We start from the raw sequence: 22,241 nt of genomic DNA on the forward strand, positions 1-22,241 counted from the left end.
TCAAGCTTTGCTGAAAAAACACAACAAGTTGTGCCCTTCTTGGATCTGTCCTCTTCCTTCAGCTTTGCTAGGAGGGTATATGGTAAAGCATTCCTAGTATATAGCAATGTATGTATGGTTCACGTACTGAATTCTAGACCCTGTGCGATATGTATGTTATGCACTGTTCACATAATCAGTATAACTATTCAGGTAACTATAATGTTACACTTTTGCACTATATAGAAAACATTATAGTTATAACATTATAGTCACAGTTCAGTAATTGCTGTAAAACTAATTCACCTTGCACAAAGACATCAGCATCAGAACATAAATCCATGATAACACATTTAGGCAGATGTGGCAGATGTTTCTTCAAAAAAGCAGCCAGTTGTTCTCTAATTAGGTTTGAAAGGTGAGTGTGTGCCTTCTCCCCTCTCATAGAGCAGAGTCCACATGGGCATTTCATTTCAGTTACCTTTAAAACAGCGTCTGCTTCTAATATCGTCTGAAATCCTTGTAAGAGCTTTACTGCGATGCACATGATGCTAATAGCTGTTTTCTGTAGGAGACCTGCTTCAAGTTTTCAGAATCCTCAAAGGTATCGATAAATACAACCCAATGGACTTCTTCAAATTCACCAGCGGTACATGGACCTGAGGACACAAGGGGAGACGTGCAATCTAAAGTGAGAACAGGAGGCGTTTTGAAGCCAATGTCTTGGTTTCTTTCAAGAAACAGCTGGATGAGAACCCCATATTTGACCGATAGTGAACAAACAAGCTTAAAGGGCCAACTGGTGTCCTCATGTTGCTTATGGTCTTAAGTCTTCGCTGGAATGGTGCCCATGATATGTATATGAGGGAGCTCGGTGATGTTCCTTGCTGCTGACACTATAATTCATGATCGTGACTGTCTGGCAATAGGAAAGAAGAGGAGTAGGGAGAGCTTAAGTCTTGGGCCAAGAGTAAACCACAAAAATGTTTCTTAGTGCCAGTGCCCTACCTAGAAACAGTGTCTGCAGTGTGACATCCTTTGTAGACCTTGGGAGGGGTGCAGCTTTGAGAGGCAATATGGCCATTGGCGGTGACACTTTGCTCTTGTAGAGCTTGCTGTAACGGACAGAAAATAAACAATTTAATAAGTCACCTGCAATTGTGCCACGTCTCCTGTGGGTGGAGACGCCACTCTGTCCCTGGCCTTAACAGCACATCCGCCACCCTGGAGTGTTTTATGCCATAGATGTGCGCTCGAGTTAGGCTGCCTGAATTGACCAGGGGGTGTCAGAGACTTTCCACAGAATCAGCACTGCCTGCTCTTCTGACCTCCTTGATAAAGAGGACGTATCAGTGCCAGAGTCGCTAACGAGCAGGTGGAAGAGACTTAGGTTCTATGTGTCAGCTACTGGGGGTGAGGAAACAGTGTGAAAATACAGGGTTTCAAAAATGTTTCACTGAGTGGGAAGAGGCTTAGTCCTATTTTTCAAATGTGTTTTCTTTGACCTTTGTCTTTCCTGTTTCTAAGCTCTGTGATGAAATTTTGGACCCAGTTTGTCCTCCTTTCTCAAAGCCGGGTGGAACGGCTTCTTTTAAGCAATAACCGCTGTTGTGAGAAGCCTGAAGACAGCCTGTGCCTTGAGTGTTGGTTTCACCCAGTTTGGGGACAATTTGCACATTGTATAGCTGCAGCTCACTGAAGCAGGAGACGCTCGGGTTTCGAAAACGCCACCGCACAACCAAGCTTTGGGCGTGTTTGACTGACTCTGTGTCCTGCCAATAATGTGGGTTTCATGCGTTTTCAATTGTTCACATTTCTTCCGGTGTCGCAAACTGGCTTGATTAAAAAAAAACAGCAAGGGCATGACGAAAAAGGGAAAGCGTGCATTTTTAAAATGTTTCAAGCGTGGAATTAGGTCCAACATGTATGGACTGCCAAGGAACAATTACATAACAACATGAAACTTTGTTTTATATTGCACCTTTAAAAGCGTCTCCTCAAATCGCTTTACAGGAAACAGTAAAGAAAAACAACAACTAAGATTGGAGATTAAAAATTAGCACAAATAAACAGAAGGTTTTAGGATGCAGTAGAAGATAAAGAGGGACAAACGTAGCCATCAATCAAATAAAAGCTTTTACAACAAAGAGTCTGGATTTGAAGTGCTCATTGTAGGTGACTCTCTGATATTCTTGGGGATAGAATACCAGAGCTTTGGAGCACAGCAAGAGAAGGCCCTGTCACCCATAGTATGTAGATGAGCTTGGGGGGGCAGACAGGAGACCAAAGTCAAACAAACGAAGGTTGCAAGGTGGGGAGTAGGAAGATAAGTCAAGCAGGTACTGAGGTGCCGAGCCATACGAAACCTGTCTGGAAGCCAGTGCAAGGACTCCAGCATAGGAGTAATGTGATCACTTATACACACCCTGTCCAGGATTCTTGCTGATGAATTCTGGACAGACTGGTTTCTTCAGAGCGGATTTAGATACCCCAGCAAGCAGGGAGTTGCAGTAATCAATTCTAGAGAAGGCACATTTTACGATAATCCCATCCTGAAACATAGCAGAATTGCTGTTGTTGTGCCTTCTTCAACACAGAAGACTCTTCTACTGTATATTGACCCGTGCCAAGAAACTGTCTGGGGTTTACAGAGAATTAACAGGAATTAACCTTTGCTTGTTCCTAGTTTTTATAATCTGGCTTTCCTTTAATTAAATTACTTCATGCATTGTTGCTTTGTGAAGCTGATGTGTATTCATGGTATGAAGGAAGACAGCCAGCATGTCTTTCTTGTGCAGATTTTCTCTGCATCGCAGATAGGTGCATAAACTCTTTTGCCAACAATACAGGTGACGGCGATGGTAGATCTGTTTGCTGTGGTAGAGGTTTGTCCAGTGTGCACAGCTGGGAATCATGAAATCCGGTCCAGGTCTGGCACTGGTGCCTTGTACGCCGATATTGCTGTTCTCACTGTGTCATTTAGTTTATGTTCAATTCCTGTGAACATGAGTAGTTTAATTGCAAAATCAATTCCACGGTTGTAAAACCGCCTTATAAAATTAAACATATGCCCGCTGGCCGCAGATAAAAGGGGGATGAACATGCACAAGTACAGGACAAAATTTCTCTTCTTCTTTTCTCTTAGTCAGATGGAACTTAACAGCGCTGTGCTTCTTTTATTCTCCTCTGGTCCGTTTCCCGTCTCTGTCTCTTTTCGTGGCAGCGTTTTAAATTCTCTTCCTCGCGCCCCTTCTCTCCCCTCCAGCTCCCTGTGGATCTGCCAAGAACTGGAACTTCATTTCTGTCTGAGCCTCTCCTCTCCCCTTTCTCCCTCTAGTTCTTACAGAAGCCTGGAGCTCCTACTATAAATATGCCTTACAGTGTGTGCCAGCCGTATTCCTAGTCATTAGAATTGTCATTTTTAGATTTTGACCTAGTACATCAAATGTAATGTTACAATCCGTCCATCCATTTCTACCCAGTTAATGCAATGGGGGAGCTGGAGTCTATCCTGGCAAGCAGTGGGCGCAAGGCAGGGTGCAGACGTGCAGCAGGGCCAGTTTTCCCTGAAACCAGTTAACCTACTGTACTGGTATGTCTCAGCACCCGGAGGAAAGACATGCAGACATGAGGAGAGCATGCAGTCTCCACACGCCCTGTTATAATACATCTAATTTTTACATTTTTTTTTATTTACTGCGAGCTCCTTGCACCCCGAGATTTAATTTCTTGTTACTCTCGCTTTGTACACTGCATTTAACGTGCTGTGAATTTTCACTTGGGGGGGGGGGGGGGACGACTTGGATCAAGGCAAAATGCTTTGATACAGCTGCTATTCCTCTCCTCTCTCCGGAAGGGAGGTCCGGTGTGCTCTCTCGGCCTGTGGTGTTTACCCACACAAAGGTGACGAGCAACAAGGGATCTCTGTTCGGTTTCCTCTTGAGTTCTGTATCTTCCTGTTGCTGTGGTCACTGTTCAAAAGGCTCGAGGTCACGTTTTTTCTTTTCTTCTTCCTTCAAAACTGTTGTCATCGGGACCCCTGTTAATCAATTTTAAGCCGCTCTGATTTGGCAGAGACAGCAGTTCATTAATGGGGCTCTCCCTTATAACCCCCTGAATTTGCACAGAGGAATGGAGGAACGCGCACATACTCCCCTGACAGGCTTGCTGTCGTGTTCAGTTTCCTTCTGACGGGCTGTTATCTTCAGGAGAGCTGGTAGGAGCTGAAGAAACAGAGCGGCTCTCCTTGTTAATCGCTACAAACTCACAGGTGCCTCGCAATCCTCAGAGGTGCACTTCTGTGTGCTTAATTATGGGCAAGGTGTAAAGTCTTACAGCCGCCAGAGGCTTCACAAACCCTAATCAGGGACTACCCAATTTTATTTTAAATAAATCAAGAATTACAAGAAGCCCTCCCAACTGTTTCTCAGTTTCTGATGTATTTAAATTATGCCTATACATGTCAGCTGTTTAAGTTTTCAAAGGCCTCTGTGTGAAGTTTCAATTTGCTCTTTGTATGGTCAGCCAGTGACTGTGTCTGTTGAGCACATACCAAAGAAGCAAATAGTAAACTAGTGTTTGTGCTACGGGCAGACATCCAGCTGTAAAAGAAAATTGCTGCTACTGTGATCAGAATATTAGAGAACTTTCCTTACAGTATCTATTTTTAATCTTCAGAACCATTTGAAAGGCTAAACTTTTATAGCAGAGTAAGTTATAAATGTTACCTTAGCAGATAATGAACAAATCCTGCCCGAGGTCTGTCAGTAAAACTTTTCATTTGGAAAAGGCTGATATATATAAGCTTTTTATTTCATGGCTGCTTGGCACTCAGTTGTGTGTGCCCCAGTGGTATCAATACATTACATTCAGTCATGTTCGTCTTTGTGGTGTAAAATCTATTTTTGGCCTAAGCAATGTGCAGCCCCACATTTATTTATAATTATTATTTATTATTCAAAAATAATAAGCGATTGTATTTGTGGAAGGACTGTAATTGTAGGTTGGGCGGCCATGCTGTGTTTTCCTGCTGGACGATATTAAATATACATTTCGCTGCCTTAGGGATGTTCCACATTTTTGCTTTCCTCTTTATTGGTGCAGTTTGTGAATCAAGTTACAGAAAAGGCTTTTGATGGCCTTTTTGTGCTTCACCTTCCTTATTTGTCACAGTCGATGGCTGTGAAGTAGTTTTTTTTACGGTCCTGTTGGTAGCAAATGTCTCATTTTTGCCGTTTTAGAAATCTGGCATTGAGAAGCAGAAGTGAGCAAATCCTGTGAGTTTAGGACTGGAGCTAAGTGGGTCATTTCACTGTATGGAACGCGGCCTACCTGTGGAGTGAGCGTGTCAGACTGCGTTCATGTATACAGTCGGCGCTCGAATGGACAGCAAATACAGCTGTTCAGTACGATATGGTGATATGGGGTATTTCATTCGGTCTCCCTCTATCACTCTTTTTCTCTGTTTTTGTCTCCATCTTTATCTCCCACACTCCACCTCCTTTCTCCCGTGCCCTGGTTATTTCTCGCACCCACCACTGGGGAAAATATTTTGTTATTTCTGTATTTGGCGATACGATATCGCACCGCATATGACCGTTTCAGCAAGTCGGCACATTCCGTTTGTTTTGTGTTTTTTTGGCGAAAGACGGGGCACGCTCCGTCCTGCGAAGCAAAAACGAAATACAAAGCCCCTAGAAAAATGGAGCGATGGAGAAACATTTGTCGCCTCAGGTGCGTTGGTGGTAAAAAATAAAATCCCAGAAAGGATGGGATGGGTGTCGGGCTGGCTGAACAGATCCAGTGGAGTGAGAGACAAGGTCCAGGTGAGATGTTATGGATGTGATGTGCAGAGTAACATTCGTTTGACTATTCTTAGATTGTCAGGAGAGACACTTTTAGAAGGGGTGGTAGGGAATCGTATTGCTTATCACTGTATTAAACACCCTTTACTGCTGTGTCAATCCCCCGTTCCTGATTGTGGGTGTATATTAATTTGTAAAATTTAAGAATTGCAACTGCACTGCATCTGCAACAAGTGCTGCCTAACACACCCAAAAAAGAATAGAAGTCAAGCAGATCCTAATAAATGCAAGAAACATGGCTTTTGTGTGTATTTCGCTTAACAGACCTTCCTAAAAGCAATCCTTTTTTTTTATTCTGAAGCGTTTACAGGAGACCGAGCCAGCGAACTGCTGTAACAGAACTTAAATTAGAGCTGTCATACTGAGAGGGTTGTGCAATCGTCTGTCATTTGAACTCCTTGAACTAGGCGATCAGGGAGGGAAAAGAGTTCTGTGAACAGGACAAGATTATGCAGATGAGCAGAAACCGTAGGAAAGTTGAAGCAGAGTGCAGAGTTTACTTTCAGAGACCTTTGTGCAACAAAGACTCATTTTTCAAAACTCGGACGAGAAGTTGTGCTGACGTTGATGAAAGCTGGGTTTGCTAGTATTAAAATGAATTTTGACAGCAGTCAAAAGTATTTAGGGCTGTGAGAGACTTCTCTTTCTTAATACAACATTATTCTGATAAAGGGTAGTGCACGATTTTCAAATGTGTAATGCTTTTTAGTTCACAAGATACGTTTCCCATTTATGTTTGTTTTTTTTCTTATAGGTCTGACAGATTCCCAGTGCTCTGTCAATTATAAAGTATAGTATTTAATTTTGTTTATTAAGAATAGATTTCAGTTAACTCCAAGGTGTTCTGAATTTAAGATAGGATCAATTTATTGGCCATATACAATATACGGCTCCCCTGGAGCAGCTGGGGTTAAGGGCCTTGCTCAGGGCCCAACGCAGTCGGATCCCTCTGCCGGTCGTGGGATTTGAACCGGCAACCTTCCACAGCCACAGGCTCAGATCCTTAGCCACAGAGCCACAGCTCCGCATCTATAATGGGGCATCATGGAAGTATTTGATCCTAACTGTTATGTTAAGCTGTTTAATAGTGTGCTGTAAATTTACCACACCATGCAAGAACAAGGGAATTATCTGTGTTTACAGGTAGGGGATTTAAAACTTTTTGATGCTTTATAGTCAGTGCTCTTAATTTGCTGAAAGTAGTTACAGAAGCATGAATAGCACACTTGGCCCATGTGCACACATTTGCCCAGATCTCTCCAATAACCTTATCAACCAATTATGGCTCTTTGGTTTGAAAACTGCTGTTTGTAAATGATCCCCAAGCAACTCGAGAGACATTGAGCAAAACTGCCAAGAGAAATGGGCACAAATACCACCAGGGCAGTGTATGAAGTTGGTAGAGATGTACTGTACACAAACTTGTGACTTTAATTGCTGCCAAATATACTATTATATTAATATGATATTCAAAGGAGCTTCCACCACATACTGAATTCACAGGTCTGAATACTTAGGCAATCAACATATTTCAGGTTTTTTCTCTTTAGCGTTTGCTAATGTTTACTTCAATGCATCTTCCCCTAAGGGTCTTCAGTTTTGCGTATGCAGGTTTTGAATAAAATATTGAGTTTAACAAATATGCGTGCATCCTTTGGCCATTTCACAAACGTGAATTCTTTGAAAAGATGCTGTACTTCTGGCGGATGAAAAGCACTGTATGAATGCAGTTCATTCTTTTTTAAATCCGTCGGTGTCTAAACATTGCTCAAAGCCTTTGTTAGGAACTTGATCATCATGAAAGATAGGCCTAGATATTATTAGATTTTTTTATATTAAAATGACGTTAATACACATCTCTTTTTTTTTTTCAGGCTGCAGAATCGGGCATAGTGAAAATCAAGACGATAGCCTCCAGGAACACGGACATCCTGGCAGGTAGGCGTGAGAGCTGTGGCATTTCTGCGCAAGCTGGTGCGATTCACTCTGTTTCTGAAACAAGGCCCGACACACGCTAAGAGGAGACACTTAAATCCTTGTGAGCTCAGTCTATTCAATAGAGTGCAAGTCCTCTCTCAGAAACCAAAAAACAAACACTTATTTATGCTGCCAGTAGTTAAACTCAACCAGAAATGCCATTTCTTATCCGTATTAAAGCAATGTTTTTTTTTCTCGGTTATTTTGAACTTCAGAGTGAAATACGCAGAGGACCTTAAAGGTGACCACTACATTTTTCTGTGCGGGATTCTTTTCTTTCTATTGATTCTAATCATCTTCCCACAGAAGTGGATATTGGAGTAATTGAGTACATTAAATGACACAATGAGTTGAAAAAATGCAAAGATAATTGTGTAGCAATTCGGTAAAATGTCAGGCTTCTAAAAAGCTATATACTGTAATAAGATAGAGCTTGAATGGTTTGTACCATTTTTAGTACCAAAAACCTATCATTCTTAGGCGGTTTTTATTTTGAGGCCTCTGTGTTTTTGGTTGCTATTTATTTTTCTTTTTTACTTTATTTGGAAAAACAAGCATCATGCCTCCACTGAATTATGCTTCATGTGTAAGTATATCTGTGCATCCGACTTCCCTTGTAAATTGGCTTCAATGCTGAGATGCATAAGAAAACCTGATTTTATGTATGGAAAACTAGACATACAGAGTTTATTTATTTAGCTAGCAGCCGTATCACCCTGTATCTCACAGCTGGCAGCCCCACTGACGCTCAGCAGGTGTGAGCCTGGTCAGTACCTGGATGGGAGACCTCCTGGGAAAAACTAAGGTTGCTACTGGAAGAGGTGTTAGTGGGGCCGATAATAATAATAGTGTCCAGTGAACCAGTGAGCATGTGACATGTGGGCCAATCGCAGCGATTATCCTCCAGCAGTGCTGGTCAACATTTATACAGTTGGGTGGGCGGGACTAACTGAAGTAAAGTACCTCAGTCAAGGTACAACAGCAGTGTCTGCAGTGGAGACTTAAACCTAAAATCTGTCAGTTCTGAGTCAGAGGCTTATTCGAAGCTCTGTATAACCCCCTTCAACTGCAGTTTTGCAGTGTGTCTGAAAATATACTGGGGTCTTTTGCCTCCAGTGGGTGAGGATAGGCAGCCTGCCTCCATTTCCAGCCGTGCTAGCACAAAAGAAAAGCCATGAAATAAGTTAGCCCCTAACAATTTGATATTTGGGGGGGGTAATGTTCTGGTGAGTATATCATCTCGTTTTTCCACAGAAGTGAGAGTGCTACCACCGCAGGACATAACAATCCATGTTATGACAGACAGTTTAGAGTTTGTTACCAGCGGCTAATATTCTGGTGGTCTTTTTTGGTCTGCCAGTGTGATCTTGTATCAGGCTAGTGTGGCTGTTGCAGCAGAACCTATGACAGGAGTAGTGTTTCAGTATCAAAGTCATTAACCCTGCTTGGCTGTATGACATTTCATTTTTCACGGCCCTGCCACCTGCTTCCCTCTCTTACACAACCATGACAGGTAGCACACAGCGTTTTCTCTAACTGAGCTTTGAGAATCGTGATTCCTCTCAGTAATTCATTCAGTGCGTTAAGACCCAGGCAGCTGTAATTACTGTGACAGAGGGCACTGACGCAGAGGCATTTTAATATCTTTGTGTGCAGCATCCTGACATCATTAGCAACACTCATCTGCGCACTCTCTCTCCTTTCAACAGCTTTGACGAACGTGTTACACACTGGTTAATTATGAAGAACATATTTCGGCATCTTCTCTGAGCATCTGTACTACAGTTCCTGCTACAAAGCTTTTTCATTTATCTTTGTGCCATGATTGATTGTCATGTTTCCTTTCTCACTGGGCATACAGTTCTAGGCTCACCTTTGTAGGGTTTTTATATTTTATGTTTTAAATCCATCCTGCCATTCATTTCCTAACCAGTTTATCCAAGTCAGGGCCACGAGGGAGCTGAAACCTATCCTGGCAGGGTACACGCTGGATAGAACGCCAGTCCATCACAGGGAAAACACAGACACAGCCCTGCCACGCTAATCCTCCATCCTACCCCACCACATTATTCCTCACCCCTGCCCTGCCACACTGATCTTTAGTCCTGCATATCACCCTGCAACTCACAACTGGCAACCCACTGAAGCTAAGCAGGTGTGAGCCTGGTCAGTACCTGGATGGGAGACCTCCTGGGAAAAACTAAGGTTGCTGCTGGAAGAGGTGTTAGTGGGGCCAGCAGGGGGCGCTCACCCTGCGGTCCATGTGGGTCCTAATGCCCCAGTATAGTGACGGGGACACTATACTGTTAACAGGCGCCGTCCTTTGGATGAGATGTAAAACCGAGGTCCTGACTCTCTGTGGTCATTAAAAATCCCAGGGCGCTTCTCGAAAAGAGTAGGGGTGTAACCCCGGTGTCCTGGCCAAATTTCCAATTGGCCCTTACCAATCATGGCCTCCTAATAATCCCCATCTATGAATTGGCTACATTACTCTGCTCTCCTCCCCACTGATAGCTGATGTCTGGTGAGTGTTCTGGCGCACTATGGCTGCCGTCGCATCATCCAGGTGGATGCTGCACATTGGTGGTGGTGGAGGGGAGTCCCCATTACCTGTAAAGCGCTTTGAGTGGAGTGTCCAGAAAAGCGCTATATAAGTGTAAGCAATTATAATTAATTATTAATTAATTAATTAATTAATTATTGCCCTGCCACATTGATCCTCACTCCTGCCCTGGCAGTGTGTAGCCAGTCGTGCACCTCTGCTTGGAGTACCCAGTCACAGCTGTGTGAAGTCCTGACCCAGGCTTGATCTAGCAGTGCCTGGGCCATAGAACCCAACCTGCCTTCCTAGCCACCAGACACTGTTTAACACAGGAATGGGGAGCTTCGTTGTGCTTCTTTCTTTCCAGCGTGGTTAAGTGTCTCTTCATCTTCTTCCCAGCTCTGAAAGACAACAGCTCAGAAGTCGTTCAGCCGTTCCTCATGGGCTGTGGGACCAAGGAACCGAAGATCACTCAGTTATGCCTGGCAGCCATTCAGCGGCTCATGTCTCACGAAGTGGTGTCTGAGGTAAACCGAAGAACTATTCTTCCAAATATGAGTGGTACACACTGAAGAATTGTTGTATTACTTATTTAATAATAATAATTCCTTACACTTATATAGCGCTTTTCTGGACACTCCACTCAAATTGCTTTACAGGTCATGGGGAATCCCACTACCACCACCAATGTGCATCCCCCACCTGGATGATGCGACAGCAGCCATAGTGCGCCAGTACTCTCACCACACATAAGCTATCAGTGGGGAGGAGAACCAGTTCATAAATGGGGATTATTAGGAGTCCATGGTTGGTAAAGACCAATGGGAAATTTGGCCAGGATGCCGGGGTAACACCCCTGTTCTTTTCAGGAAACACCCTGGGATTTTTCTTGACCACACAGAGCCAGGACCTCGGTTTTATGTCTTATCCGAAGGATGGCACCTTTTTACAGTATAAGGTCCCCTTTGCTATACTGGGGCATTAGGACCCACACAGACCACAGGGTGAGCGCCCCCACTGGTCCCACTAACACCTCCTCTGGAAACAACCATAGCTTTCGCAGGAGGTCTCCCGTCCAGGTACTGACCAGGGCTCACACCTGCTGAGCTACAGTGGGGCTGCCAGTTGTGAGTTGCAGGGTGATATGGCTGCTGTCACATTAACATGAGGAAATTGTCATATAAGGGGTTATTCGTAAAACATTTGATCTTTATGTATTTGTGCTGAGTAAATAAGTTTAAGTAAGACACCTTGAAGAGCTGTGGGATATCGTAAGTTAGTAACACACGTCAGGCTAAGCAGTACTGTTAGCGTTCAGTTCCATGACACGTTCACATTGCTGAATGGACACGTTTAGGTTTAGAAAGAAAATACAGTTCTCTGTTAGCAACTTCTGGAAGTGCTGTGAACCTCTGCAGCTAGATCAAGACATGCTTTCTCCTGGATATTTGCTTCTGTGCACCCTAAGAAAGAGCAAATGGCCGTTCTGAGCACACCAGCAGAAAAGACAAGGAGGAGAGCAAAGAATACCGTGGGCAAGATTTTAGAAATAACCTCCCAAAAAGCCTGTTTATCCATAAACACAAATGGCCTGGGGTGTTTGAAAGAGGCTCTTTGACAGTGCAAACATGTTATTGGCAACTCCCTGCTTCGAGCTTTTCATTAGAGCTTTAGCTACGGTCTGCTGCTCCCCACTTTTATATAACTCGGGGGTTTAGGAACACAGCGCTTTTCATCTTACAATAGAAGTGAAGGTTATAAACAAACCAGGCGTTTTCCATTCGCATTTCCTTCACTCAAGCCCAGCATGCATGTGGACAGTCTTCCATGACTGTGTTTCCTGTATTAGAAAATGCCATTTTTGTTTTATTCCCCTGTAAGTTCTGTGGGGTTGGTGACGTACGGCCGGTGCTCACACCTGGTCATGAGCAGCCCCAGAGCTCCTTTGAATTTTTATTCCAGCCGAGCTCTATTCTTTATAAGCAAACCAGCAAGATACTGGGCTTTAGGAATTGTTCCATTCTGCTCGGCCTCGCCAACATGTTTAGGACCTTAAAACAATTAAAGATTGGACCAATTAAGGGTTCAATTATACAATAGCTCAAGTTGACCAAAAACCCAGTTTATTGGTTGCCAAGACTATGGGAACTCCTGGACTCCAGGCAACCGTCAATGCTATTTTTATATTCTGGGGTTTCGGGGTTAGAAAGCATCGCCATTGATGAGTGCATTCAAACCACAATGAAAGTAAAATGTACACAGTAATGTGAAAAAAACTTCCAATTTACATCACAAAATAAAATTTCTAGCTCTGCGCAGCACCATATTGCCATCTTGGAGTGCGATTCAGAACAAAACATCCGGTGACGTGTTGCGGCCCTATTACATTGTAAACAAGCAAGTTTGTGAAGACATCTCTTTTAATCCAGTAGAAATATTGCTCTAGACTTAGAGATGGTTTTGCCAACATATACAACTTACTTGTTAACACTGTGTGAGGATCACTTTGGGACATTTCTGTGGTGAAATTTATGCTGCACAACCTGTACTCGCTCACTCATACATCGCATTACACTAGTCGTTCCAGGGACTAGTGAGCTGGAAGGGCCGCATCGCGTCACAATTCGTTGGAACTCTCGCTATCGCCCGTGGCAAGACCAGCGGTTTGCAACAAAATGATGTCATTGTCCCATTTTTCTGTAGCGCTATTTCTTATTTGTTTCTCAATCTTGTCATCTGTATTTTGGCTTTGCTCTGCTAGTTTACGGTGTCATGTAGCTCTCTTGACAGGAGCAGGTAGGGACAAGGCATCCGAAAGCTGATTATGAAGATCACTTTGGAACATGGGCAGGAGGGGAAGAGATCTAGCTTTTTAGACTGCTCTAAAACCCGCTGAGCAAAATTGTGCTCCACCAGTTTGTTTCTCTGGCTTATTCTCAGGAGTATTTTACTAACGCAGTGCATGAGAGGAGCTAATTCCAGGAACCCCCCACCCCCAAAAAGGGTCACATAATGCAGATTAATGATGGTGAGAGTTGTAATCTCACTCTTGGTGAATACCGGTCCAGGAAGACTGAGATAAGAGATGTGTGTGGATGTATTCCTAAAAGCCATTAAGAACCACCTTCTAATAATCTTCATTAAACCCAGAGTTGTTTATTGCCTCAGTCACAAGCAGTAATCTCCCCTGCAGCATTGCTATCATTGGAACTAGCGATTTCCCCCGGTGACTCGGGAGCTGCCTGCTGAGACTCTCGATTGCTGTCAGGCGCCAGTGGAACTGAAGAGTTTTCTGTGTGGGTGACTGTGTGGTTTCAGGCTGCGGCTGGAAACATTATCAACATGCTGTGGCAGCTGATGGAGAACGGGCTGGAAGAACTGAAGCTGCTGCAGACCGTCCTGGTGCTCTTAACCACCAATACTGTGGTCCACGATGAGGCACTGTCAAAGGTATAGTGCACAGGCCCGCTCGAAGGATTTTATATTTCACTTACAGTCCTAGACTGAAAATAGTTGCTGTTTTGAGGCTTTGTTACTTTCCCTCCACTATTTACAGCCCTCTGCACCCACACACATTTGAATTTTTTAATGCGGCAAGTCACCGTTCACATACATGCTGTTTTTGTGCGGGCCTCGCGCTTGCCCAGCTGGTGATGCTGAAGGAATAATAAAAAAAACTTTTGTAGCATGTTGTCCCATCCCAAAGGTCCCCAAACAACTACACACGGAGGAGGGGACTCAGTTCATCCACCACTTGCTGTGTAGCTTCTCATTGCATTCTTACTGTGAACAAGAAAAAAGGCCGTCTTAAATTTTTCGGCAGAAAACAAAATAAAAGAATATTTGAGTGAAACAGTTTTTTCTAACCGTTCAACATTATTTTCAGTCAACTTGTATTCTTTCAGTTTTCTGAAATATAACAGGGCCGCTTGATGTCATGTTAATTTATTTGCCTTGACCATGAAATGTACTCACAGGGTGCGTTTTTCTTTTTTTTTCCCCCTCCCTGCAAGCAAATAACATTCTGGGAAAGGAATTGTCCCTCTCAAAAGAAAAAGAGTGGGGTTATTTCGTGCCCACAAGCTCTGTCACGCCCACGGGTGTGAATAAAAAAAAACTGCGCGTTTCTTTTCTAGGCGATCGTGCTGTGTTTTCGACTGCACTTCACCAAGGACAACATTACCAACAACACTGCCGCCGCCACTGTCAGGCAGGTCGTCACGGTGGTCTTTGAAAGGATGGTGGCCGAGGATGAGCGATGCAAAGGTCAGGGTTCATACTGGGGGGCGGAACTCCGTGACATCAAATAAATTGCCTTTCCCAAGTTGCTTATGTTTTGAGATATCAATGAAACTACAACTTTTATAGGCTTTATATTAGGGTGGTGCAGTGGCGCAGTGGTTAGTGTTGCTGCCTCGCAGCACTGGGGCCCTGGGTTCAATTCCAGCCCTGGGTTGCTGTCTGTGTGGAGTTTGCATGTTCTCCCCATGTTCATGTGGGTTTCCTCCAAGTGCTCCAGTTTACTCCCACAATCCAAAGACATGCTGGTAGGTTAATTGGCTTCTGGGAAAACGGGCTCTGGTGCGAGTGTGTGCCTGCCTGTGTTTTTGTCTGTATGTGGCCTGGAATGGGCGCTGGTGTCCCACTCAGGGTGTATCCTGTTTGCACCCAATACGTGCCGGGGTAGGCTCCGGCTCCCCAGCGACCCTGAACTGGAAGAATCAAGTTAGAAAAAAAATGGATGGATCCTTTTTCATGAATGCACATCAGGATCTGGTGTGAAAGATCACGTATGCAAGTACCTGAATAAAACTACATTATTCAGTCATTATCCAGAGCCACGTTTTAAGATTTAGGTTTAAGAAAGAGATTCTGAAATATTTAGTTGAAAACTCCCTGTTGGGAACATTTATGATCCACTCGTGGGTTAAGACTTTCTGCAGGGACTTGCTTTATTGTCATTTTGTGTTGGGTTTTTTTCTTATTTCAATTGTAGACTGAAATTATGTTGAAATGTATATGTCCCATCAGTTCTGCAAGCTTAGTGGATTATTTGGCTTAATTTTTTTAGCACTGGTTATGTACCTGTAAGGACTTATCCTTTGTTTCATTATGCTTTTTGCAAATCATAAAATTGCCAGAATAGCAGCAGGATAGTTGGCACCTCTCTAGTATGTACAGTGCAATGTGGGCTTTAATGAGCAAATTATCAGTGCCTTGGTTTTACAGTTGTGAAAAAAAGTTTGCGAACCCTTAGGAATTCTATGGATTTCTGCATGAATGGCTCCAAAAATGTGATCTGATCTTCATCTAAGTCAAAATAATAAATAAAGACTTATTTAACAGACATCACACGCAACATTTTTCATTGCCATATCTTTTTGAACAAATTGTTTAAACAGTCCAGGTCATTGATGGAAAAAGTATGTGAACCCTTATATTTAGTAACAAGTGGAACCCCCGTTATTGGCAATAACTTCAATCAAACGCTTTCTGTAGCTCCTGATCAGACCTGCGCAGCGGTTAGGAGGTATTTTGCCCCACATACTCCCAAAGGCTTCACAAACTTTTTCTCACAACTGTAAATTCCACCCAGAGGTCAGAAAAGGGATAAGACAGGTGTGAAGGGCCGAATAGCTCCTAACGGTATTCAGCTAGTTCAATTCTCTGAGTGAGAGACCATGACTAAAATGCTAACTCCCCCTGTAGGTATTATGGAACAACCTCCTCCAGTCCAAGGAAACAGCAACCGGAGGTCATTCAGCTCCCTGAGGCCTTGTGCTAAGGACGCGTACATGTTGTTTCAGGTAAATAAATGCTGTTTTGCTAAAAAAGTTGTTTCTTTGTATTAAAATGGGCAGCTGTTTTCACATCAGCTTTCGAACTCCTCCCCCGGCGATAGTACTGTGGTCCGTTCCCGAATCCCACCGTTTCCACAGATGCTATCCAGATCTGTTCTCACACAGGAACAGCAGCTTAACGGCCTGTATCACTAGAGCCTGGCCAATGGGTACCCACTTTTGCAGCCCAGTGGAAAATGAGAAGGACCGCGCTTGGGACCTAGTGTAACCCAGGTCTGATCCAGTGTTTTCTCGGGCCCGGCACTCATTTTGCTTCAACCTGTGCGTTTTGCCGTTAAAGGATGGAAGAGGTGTGAAGCAGCGAGGAGACTTGGTGTAGATTTGTTCATTCTGCAGAGGTTCTTAACTTAAAAGTATCTTTTGCTTAGAGAACTGGAATCTGCTTTAGGACATGCTTGATTGCAGACCTTTAATTTATTTGGTGTAAAGCGAGGTCTAATCTTACTTTTAGCTCTTTGTCAATAAAGGCTCTTTTTTTTCCACTGAAGCAGAATGTGATGTTGGTGCTGCAGTAATGGTCATTATATGTGGAGTTTGCATGTTCTTGTTTCCGTGTGAACTTTCCCTGGATGCTCCCGTTTCCTCTCCTCACGCAGAAACATGCTGGTGGGTTTGGTGGCAACTGTAAAATGACGATTAACCACCTTCCTGAAGGAAGGATAGGGGTTCGTGTATGTTTCAGGTCCTCCACACCACGCTACTGTGTTACGAGGATCTGCTCCGCAGTGTTCCGATTCAGTCGTAGGCCTTTATGATGCAACACAGCAGCACAACTGACATTTAACTGCGAAGTAAATACAAATAAAATCTCGTTCCTTTTGTTTTAAACAGGACCTGTGCCAATTGGTCAATGCGGACGCCCCTTACTGGCTGGTGGGCATGACAGAAATGACGCGGACATTTGGCCTTGAGCTTTTGGAATCCGTTTTAAATGATTTCCCTGGGGTGTTCTTGCAGGTGAGTATACAAAAGCACGTGGGAAAGTTGATCTGTTTTCAATTGGTGTTTTATACATGGAATGATACTATTATGACGACATCTGGAGAGGAATAGGAGGTGGTTAGAAAGCCTGGTCTTGGAACAGATCGCTGTGAAAAGACGGCATGCCGGTTTGGTGAGAGAAGGAGGCAAGGAGCCCAGGGAGGAGGAGAAGGAACAAAAAGATCTTGGGAAAAAAATGGAAGTGGAGTGGAAGTTATAGTGGGTCACAGCAGAAAACGACTGTAGAGGTTTGAGTAGGTAGCTTTGTCAGCATGCCCAGGCTGTAAAGGAACAGGTAAAGGTTTATTGCTGTACACGTCTCTGTGCATCTGGATAAATCTGGAAACTTTTAGATCAATATAATTTAACACTCTGTGAGTTCGCCAGGATTGCCCTCTGAAACCTAATTGTCTTTTTCTCTTCTCTTTCAGCATCAGGAATTCAGCTTCCTCTTGAAGGAGAGAGTGTGCCCACTGGTGATTAAACTCTTCTCTCCCAACATTAAATTCAGACAGGGGAGCAACACCACAGCTTCTCCGGCTCCGGTGGAAAAGCCTTACTTCCCCATTTGTATGCGTCTCCTGCGAGTAGTGTCAGTTCTGATCAAGCACTTCTACAGCCTGCTGGTGAGTTTGTATTCGGCCTGTCCGACTGAGAGCCACACATTGCTGAATTATACAGAAACCGTTTCCATTCGGCAGCCTGGATACCAACGATATTCATTCAGTAGGTGCTGGATGCCAACGATATTCATTCAGTAGGCAACTCTGAGGCTTTTAAAAAATAAGTAGTTCAGGTGGGTAGTGGCATCCGAATGTGTAGTCTGCAAAGGAACAAGTAATAGGTTTATTCCATGCTGAAAAGAGAAGAGGACGGCGAAACGCTGGCTTTCTCTCTTCCCTTTTCAGCATGGAATAAACCTATTGTTCTTTTAAAAAATAAGTCATGCAAATTTGCTAAAAAATCATTATAAGCCAATGCCACAGTTTCTACAAGGCCTGAGTAATGTCAGAATGGCTGGCACAGCCTTTCTAAATTTTCTTTTGGCCACAGAGAAAGTCTGTTTTTTTTACTCAAAAACCTCATGAAAGAAGTATCATTTCTGACGTACAAAACTAACCTTTTCAGATTTAGGGGTCCCTAATATTTGAAGCAGTAAAGTAGTGTTTTGGAGGGAAATACTCATATTTAATAGTTAGTTGAAAATGACTTGAAATAGACCTGAGGTGGTATCATTTCAACGTTGACAGAAGAGGCAGGTGCATTTGTCGACGTGCGAGGGTCGCGTGTCGCAGTAATTAGTTTGAAGCTCAGCAGATGTTCTAGTAGTTTGATTGTTCTGCCTGACAGGTCACGGAGTGCGAGATTTTCCTGTCTCTGCTGGTGAAGTTTTTGGATGGAGAGAAACCACAGTGGCTTCGAGCTGTCGCAGTCGAATCTATACACAGACTCTGTGTGCAGCCCCATTTGTTACGGTAACTCGCATTACTTACTGTCCCTGCCTGACACTTACGACTGAAACAGAATGAAAGCATGGAGGTGTTTCAGGAGGCATATGGAGGCTACGCAAGAAGAAGCCGAATAGTTTATTATAGTACCTCCTAACTCACCTCTTCCGGTAATTTCCTTCAAAAAACATTGCGGGAATACAGATTTCAGTTTGACAGCATTTTGTTTCGAACTGCACTTCACCATCATGTCCCTGCTGAACCCCACACGAAACCATTTCTCCTCCGTTTCGGGGAAAAAACGATTATGGTTGGAAGACTGTGTGAAGATATGGTGAAGTACATGTTCAGAAACAATCAGATCGGACTCAAGGGACTAGTTTCTTGACTAATCATCTTGCGTCTGCTGCTTGTTAGGTGTAACTATGGATGAGATAATTGACAATTTGAAGAGAATTCTCCAATATCAAGTTACTATCCTACTAACTGCTGAAGTTGATTAGATAAATAGGCGTGCATTTAGAAAGTCTCATTGTGGTTGCTAAAAGTCTAAGCATACTCCTCAGCTTCTCTCTGCAGCATTCTGGAGCATAGGAAGAAAAGCTCCACGTATCTGAATAAAACATCATCAGAGCCTTACAGCCAGTGTCGGTAGACAGGTTGAATTTCAATTTTAAGCTGGCATCCAGATTTGTAAAGAAAAGAAAGCTGTAAAATACCTGTTTTGGGGGCTTATCTCAATACATCTTCTTAAAATGTTTTCTCAACTGTGGAGTGGTCTATGTTGCATATTCATTTAGTCTCCTGACAGCTGTTTGTCTTCATATTGTGACTTTTTGATGCCTCTGACTTTGAAATAATTTTATTGATAGTGAAATCCCAGAAGGACGGGTTTTTAAAGTCTTTAAAGCAGAGGCACCTGAAGAAATGAGAGAAGCTCTACAGTTTATCCAGTAAACTTGTAACTGGCTGGTTTAGCTGGTTAAGATCTGAGGTGGAATGAAAAACCTACAGATACACCAGTTCAACGTTGGATTAATTTGTCCTGGGTTACAGTTCTGGCTGTTTAGCAGTACAGTATGTGTCGAACAAAGCAAAACTGAACCAGAGAACTTTATGGAGGTCTTTTGTGGGCTTGGGTTAAAATCTAGTTCAGGTTCTCCTCGAAACCAAACCAGTCAATTTTAAACATCTCCTTTTTCTTACTTTCTAAGTCCTTGTGGTAGACCTGGTGCCCTAGTCTCAGCTTTTGTTAATTGACTTTTCTATCTGTGCTGATTGTTTCTGTCTGTTCATCTGGTTCCTGTTTCTTCCTCTGTGCTCTATGGATTCTGGAACTTATAGTTCAAAAGCCACTCTCATCTCTACCTCCTTGGCCACCTTTTGGATAAATACCTGACTCTAACTGTGCTACAGTTCCTGTGTTTGTATTTGACATGCATTTCTCTTGAAACGCACAGATCATTCTGTCAATCGTACGACATGAAGCAGCACTCCACTAAGGTCTTCAGAGACATCGTCAACGCCTTGGGTTCCTTCATCCAGTCTCTCTTTATTGTGCCTAGCACAGGAATCCCAGCTACTGTCAACACACCAACAGGTCAGTGTTCTTTCACCCCTGCTACTTACAGAAACAGTTTTCCAGTTTTAACTTACATGCGACTGTATGTGCGATAGATGTTTTTTTTTCTCCTTCTATGTCAAAATGTATGACTAATACTTCATCTCCTGCCTCTCAGCTCTCATCCGTAATGTCTCCCATCTCGGTTCATTGTGGGAACGTCCCGATATTGATTTATTTACACAGAACAGGTACTAGACTGCGATTATAAGGGGCTGGATTGTGTTGTTGTCAGTTGCAGGAACACTAAAAAAACATTGGCTGCTGTTAGAGACTAGTTCGTATTCTGACAGCAAAAATAAATTCAGTGAGAAATACAGATGCTGGGGCGGATAAAAACCAAATACCCAGAAGCCCTTGCGAATGTGCCGGGGTTTTTTTTGTTTGTGGTGTGGCGTTGCCGATCAATCTGTCATTAAGGCGGATGTCCTCTGCAGGTGGTTCGGGGTCTGGAGGCCAGCCAGTTCCTCAGGGAGGTCCTGGAGGGGCTGGGGTGAGCGGAGGGGTGATGCCACAAGCTGCCTTTGAGTACAGGGGGACCTGGATACCTCTCATGACGATTAGCGTGCAGGGCAGCGCCAAAGCCACATAGTAAGTATGCCCAGGAACCTGCGCAGGCCCGTTCCACATACAACCTGAGGCCGAAGCTTCGGTGATATTCGGAGTCTAGACCTTAAAGGGGAAGTGCCAGTTGAATATGGGGCATTTGAATATGGATGAATGTCTTGATCAGGACCACCATTTGTCTTGTTTCATGTTCTGTCCCATCAAAGTATAACTGTGAAGCTATTGATTAAAGATTGACATTATATAGCGCTTTTCTGGACACTCCACTCAAAGCGCTTTACAGGTAATGGGGACTCCCCTCCACCACCACCAGTGTGCAGCGACGGCAGCCATAGTGCACCAGAACGCTCCCCACACATCAGCTATCAGTGGGGAGGAGAGCAGAGTAATGAAGCCAATTCATAGATGGGGATTATTAGGAGGCCATGATTGGTAAGGGCCAATGGGAAATTTGGCCAGGACGCCGGGGTTACACCCCTACTCTTTTCGAGAAACGCCCTGGGAGTTTTAATGACCACAGAGAGTCAAGACATCGGTTTTACGTCTCATCTGAAGGACGGCGCCTGTTTACAGTATAGTGTCCCCGTCACTATACTGGGGCATTAGGACCCACATGGACTGCAGGGTGAGCCCCCCCTGCTGGCCCCACAAACACCTCTTCCAGCAGCAACCTTAGTTTTTCCCAGGAGGTCTCCCATCCAGGTACTGACCAGGCTCACACCTGCTGAGCTTCAGTGGGGCTGCCAGTTGTGAGTTTCAGGGTGATATGGCTGCTGGCAAAAGCTGTATTCATTAGCACGTCATATAGAGAAGGGACCAGACCCCTTCTTCTGACTGTTGATAGAGTTAGCTCAATATGGCACCCTGTGAGGTATCTACTTCAACAACATGCATGAATAGCTTTTTCCAGACCCTTAGTGTGACTTTTGAGAGCACAATGGTGGTCAGACAGTCATCAGGGTTTAAAGGGCAACTGCAATGCTATTTTCATATTGCAGGGGTTAGAAAGAGTCAGCATTGATGAATACATGCCACACTACAGTAAAAGTCAAATGTACACAGTAACTTGTAAAACCTCCAATTTACATCACAAAATAGCCGAGAATGTGCAGGTACGCGCAGCGCCATGTTCTGCGATTCAGAACGAGGCGACAAAACTGCAGGTGAGGTGAAGCGGCCCTGTGACACTGTTAACAAGCAGGCTTGTGAATACAGCTCTTTTTATTCAATAAAATATTGCTTTCGATTTTAAGGTGGTTTTGCTGACAAATACTACTTGTTAAGTCTGCATGCAGATCACGTTGAAACATTTCTGTGCTGAAATGTCTGCAGTACTTACCTGTACTTATTCGCTCGTACATCACATTACTTTAGTCATTAAGGAGACTAGTGAGCAGGAAG

At 43.7% G+C, this 22,241-nt stretch overlaps 1 protein-coding gene across 4 annotated transcripts in view; it reads left to right on the forward strand.

The window, feature by feature from the left end:
- The window catches only part of mon2 (MON2 homolog, regulator of endosome-to-Golgi trafficking), a 69,626-nt gene that overhangs the window by 9,312 nt on the left and 38,073 nt on the right, over positions 1–22,241 (forward strand). For all 4 annotated transcript variants that reach the window (XM_088923778.1, XM_088923779.1, XM_088923780.1 and 1 more), the window contains exons 2-11: positions 7,718–7,781; positions 10,762–10,889; positions 13,681–13,812; positions 14,499–14,628; positions 16,072–16,169; positions 17,055–17,180; positions 17,636–17,830; positions 18,555–18,679; positions 20,113–20,252; positions 20,711–20,864. In XM_088923778.1, the coding sequence (XP_088779904.1) occupies positions 7,718–7,781; positions 10,762–10,889; positions 13,681–13,812; positions 14,499–14,628; positions 16,072–16,169; positions 17,055–17,180; positions 17,636–17,830; positions 18,555–18,679; positions 20,113–20,252; positions 20,711–20,864 (1,292 nt within the window). The remainder of the gene's footprint in view (positions 1–7,717; positions 7,782–10,761; positions 10,890–13,680; positions 13,813–14,498; positions 14,629–16,071; positions 16,170–17,054; positions 17,181–17,635; positions 17,831–18,554; positions 18,680–20,112; positions 20,253–20,710; positions 20,865–22,241) is intronic.

The sequence above is a fragment of the Atractosteus spatula genome, chromosome 8 (genome assembly GCF_055471065.1).
Source record: "Atractosteus spatula isolate fAtrSpa1 chromosome 8, fAtrSpa1.hap1, whole genome shotgun sequence".
Taxonomy (NCBI): Eukaryota; Metazoa; Chordata; class Actinopteri; order Semionotiformes; family Lepisosteidae; genus Atractosteus; species Atractosteus spatula.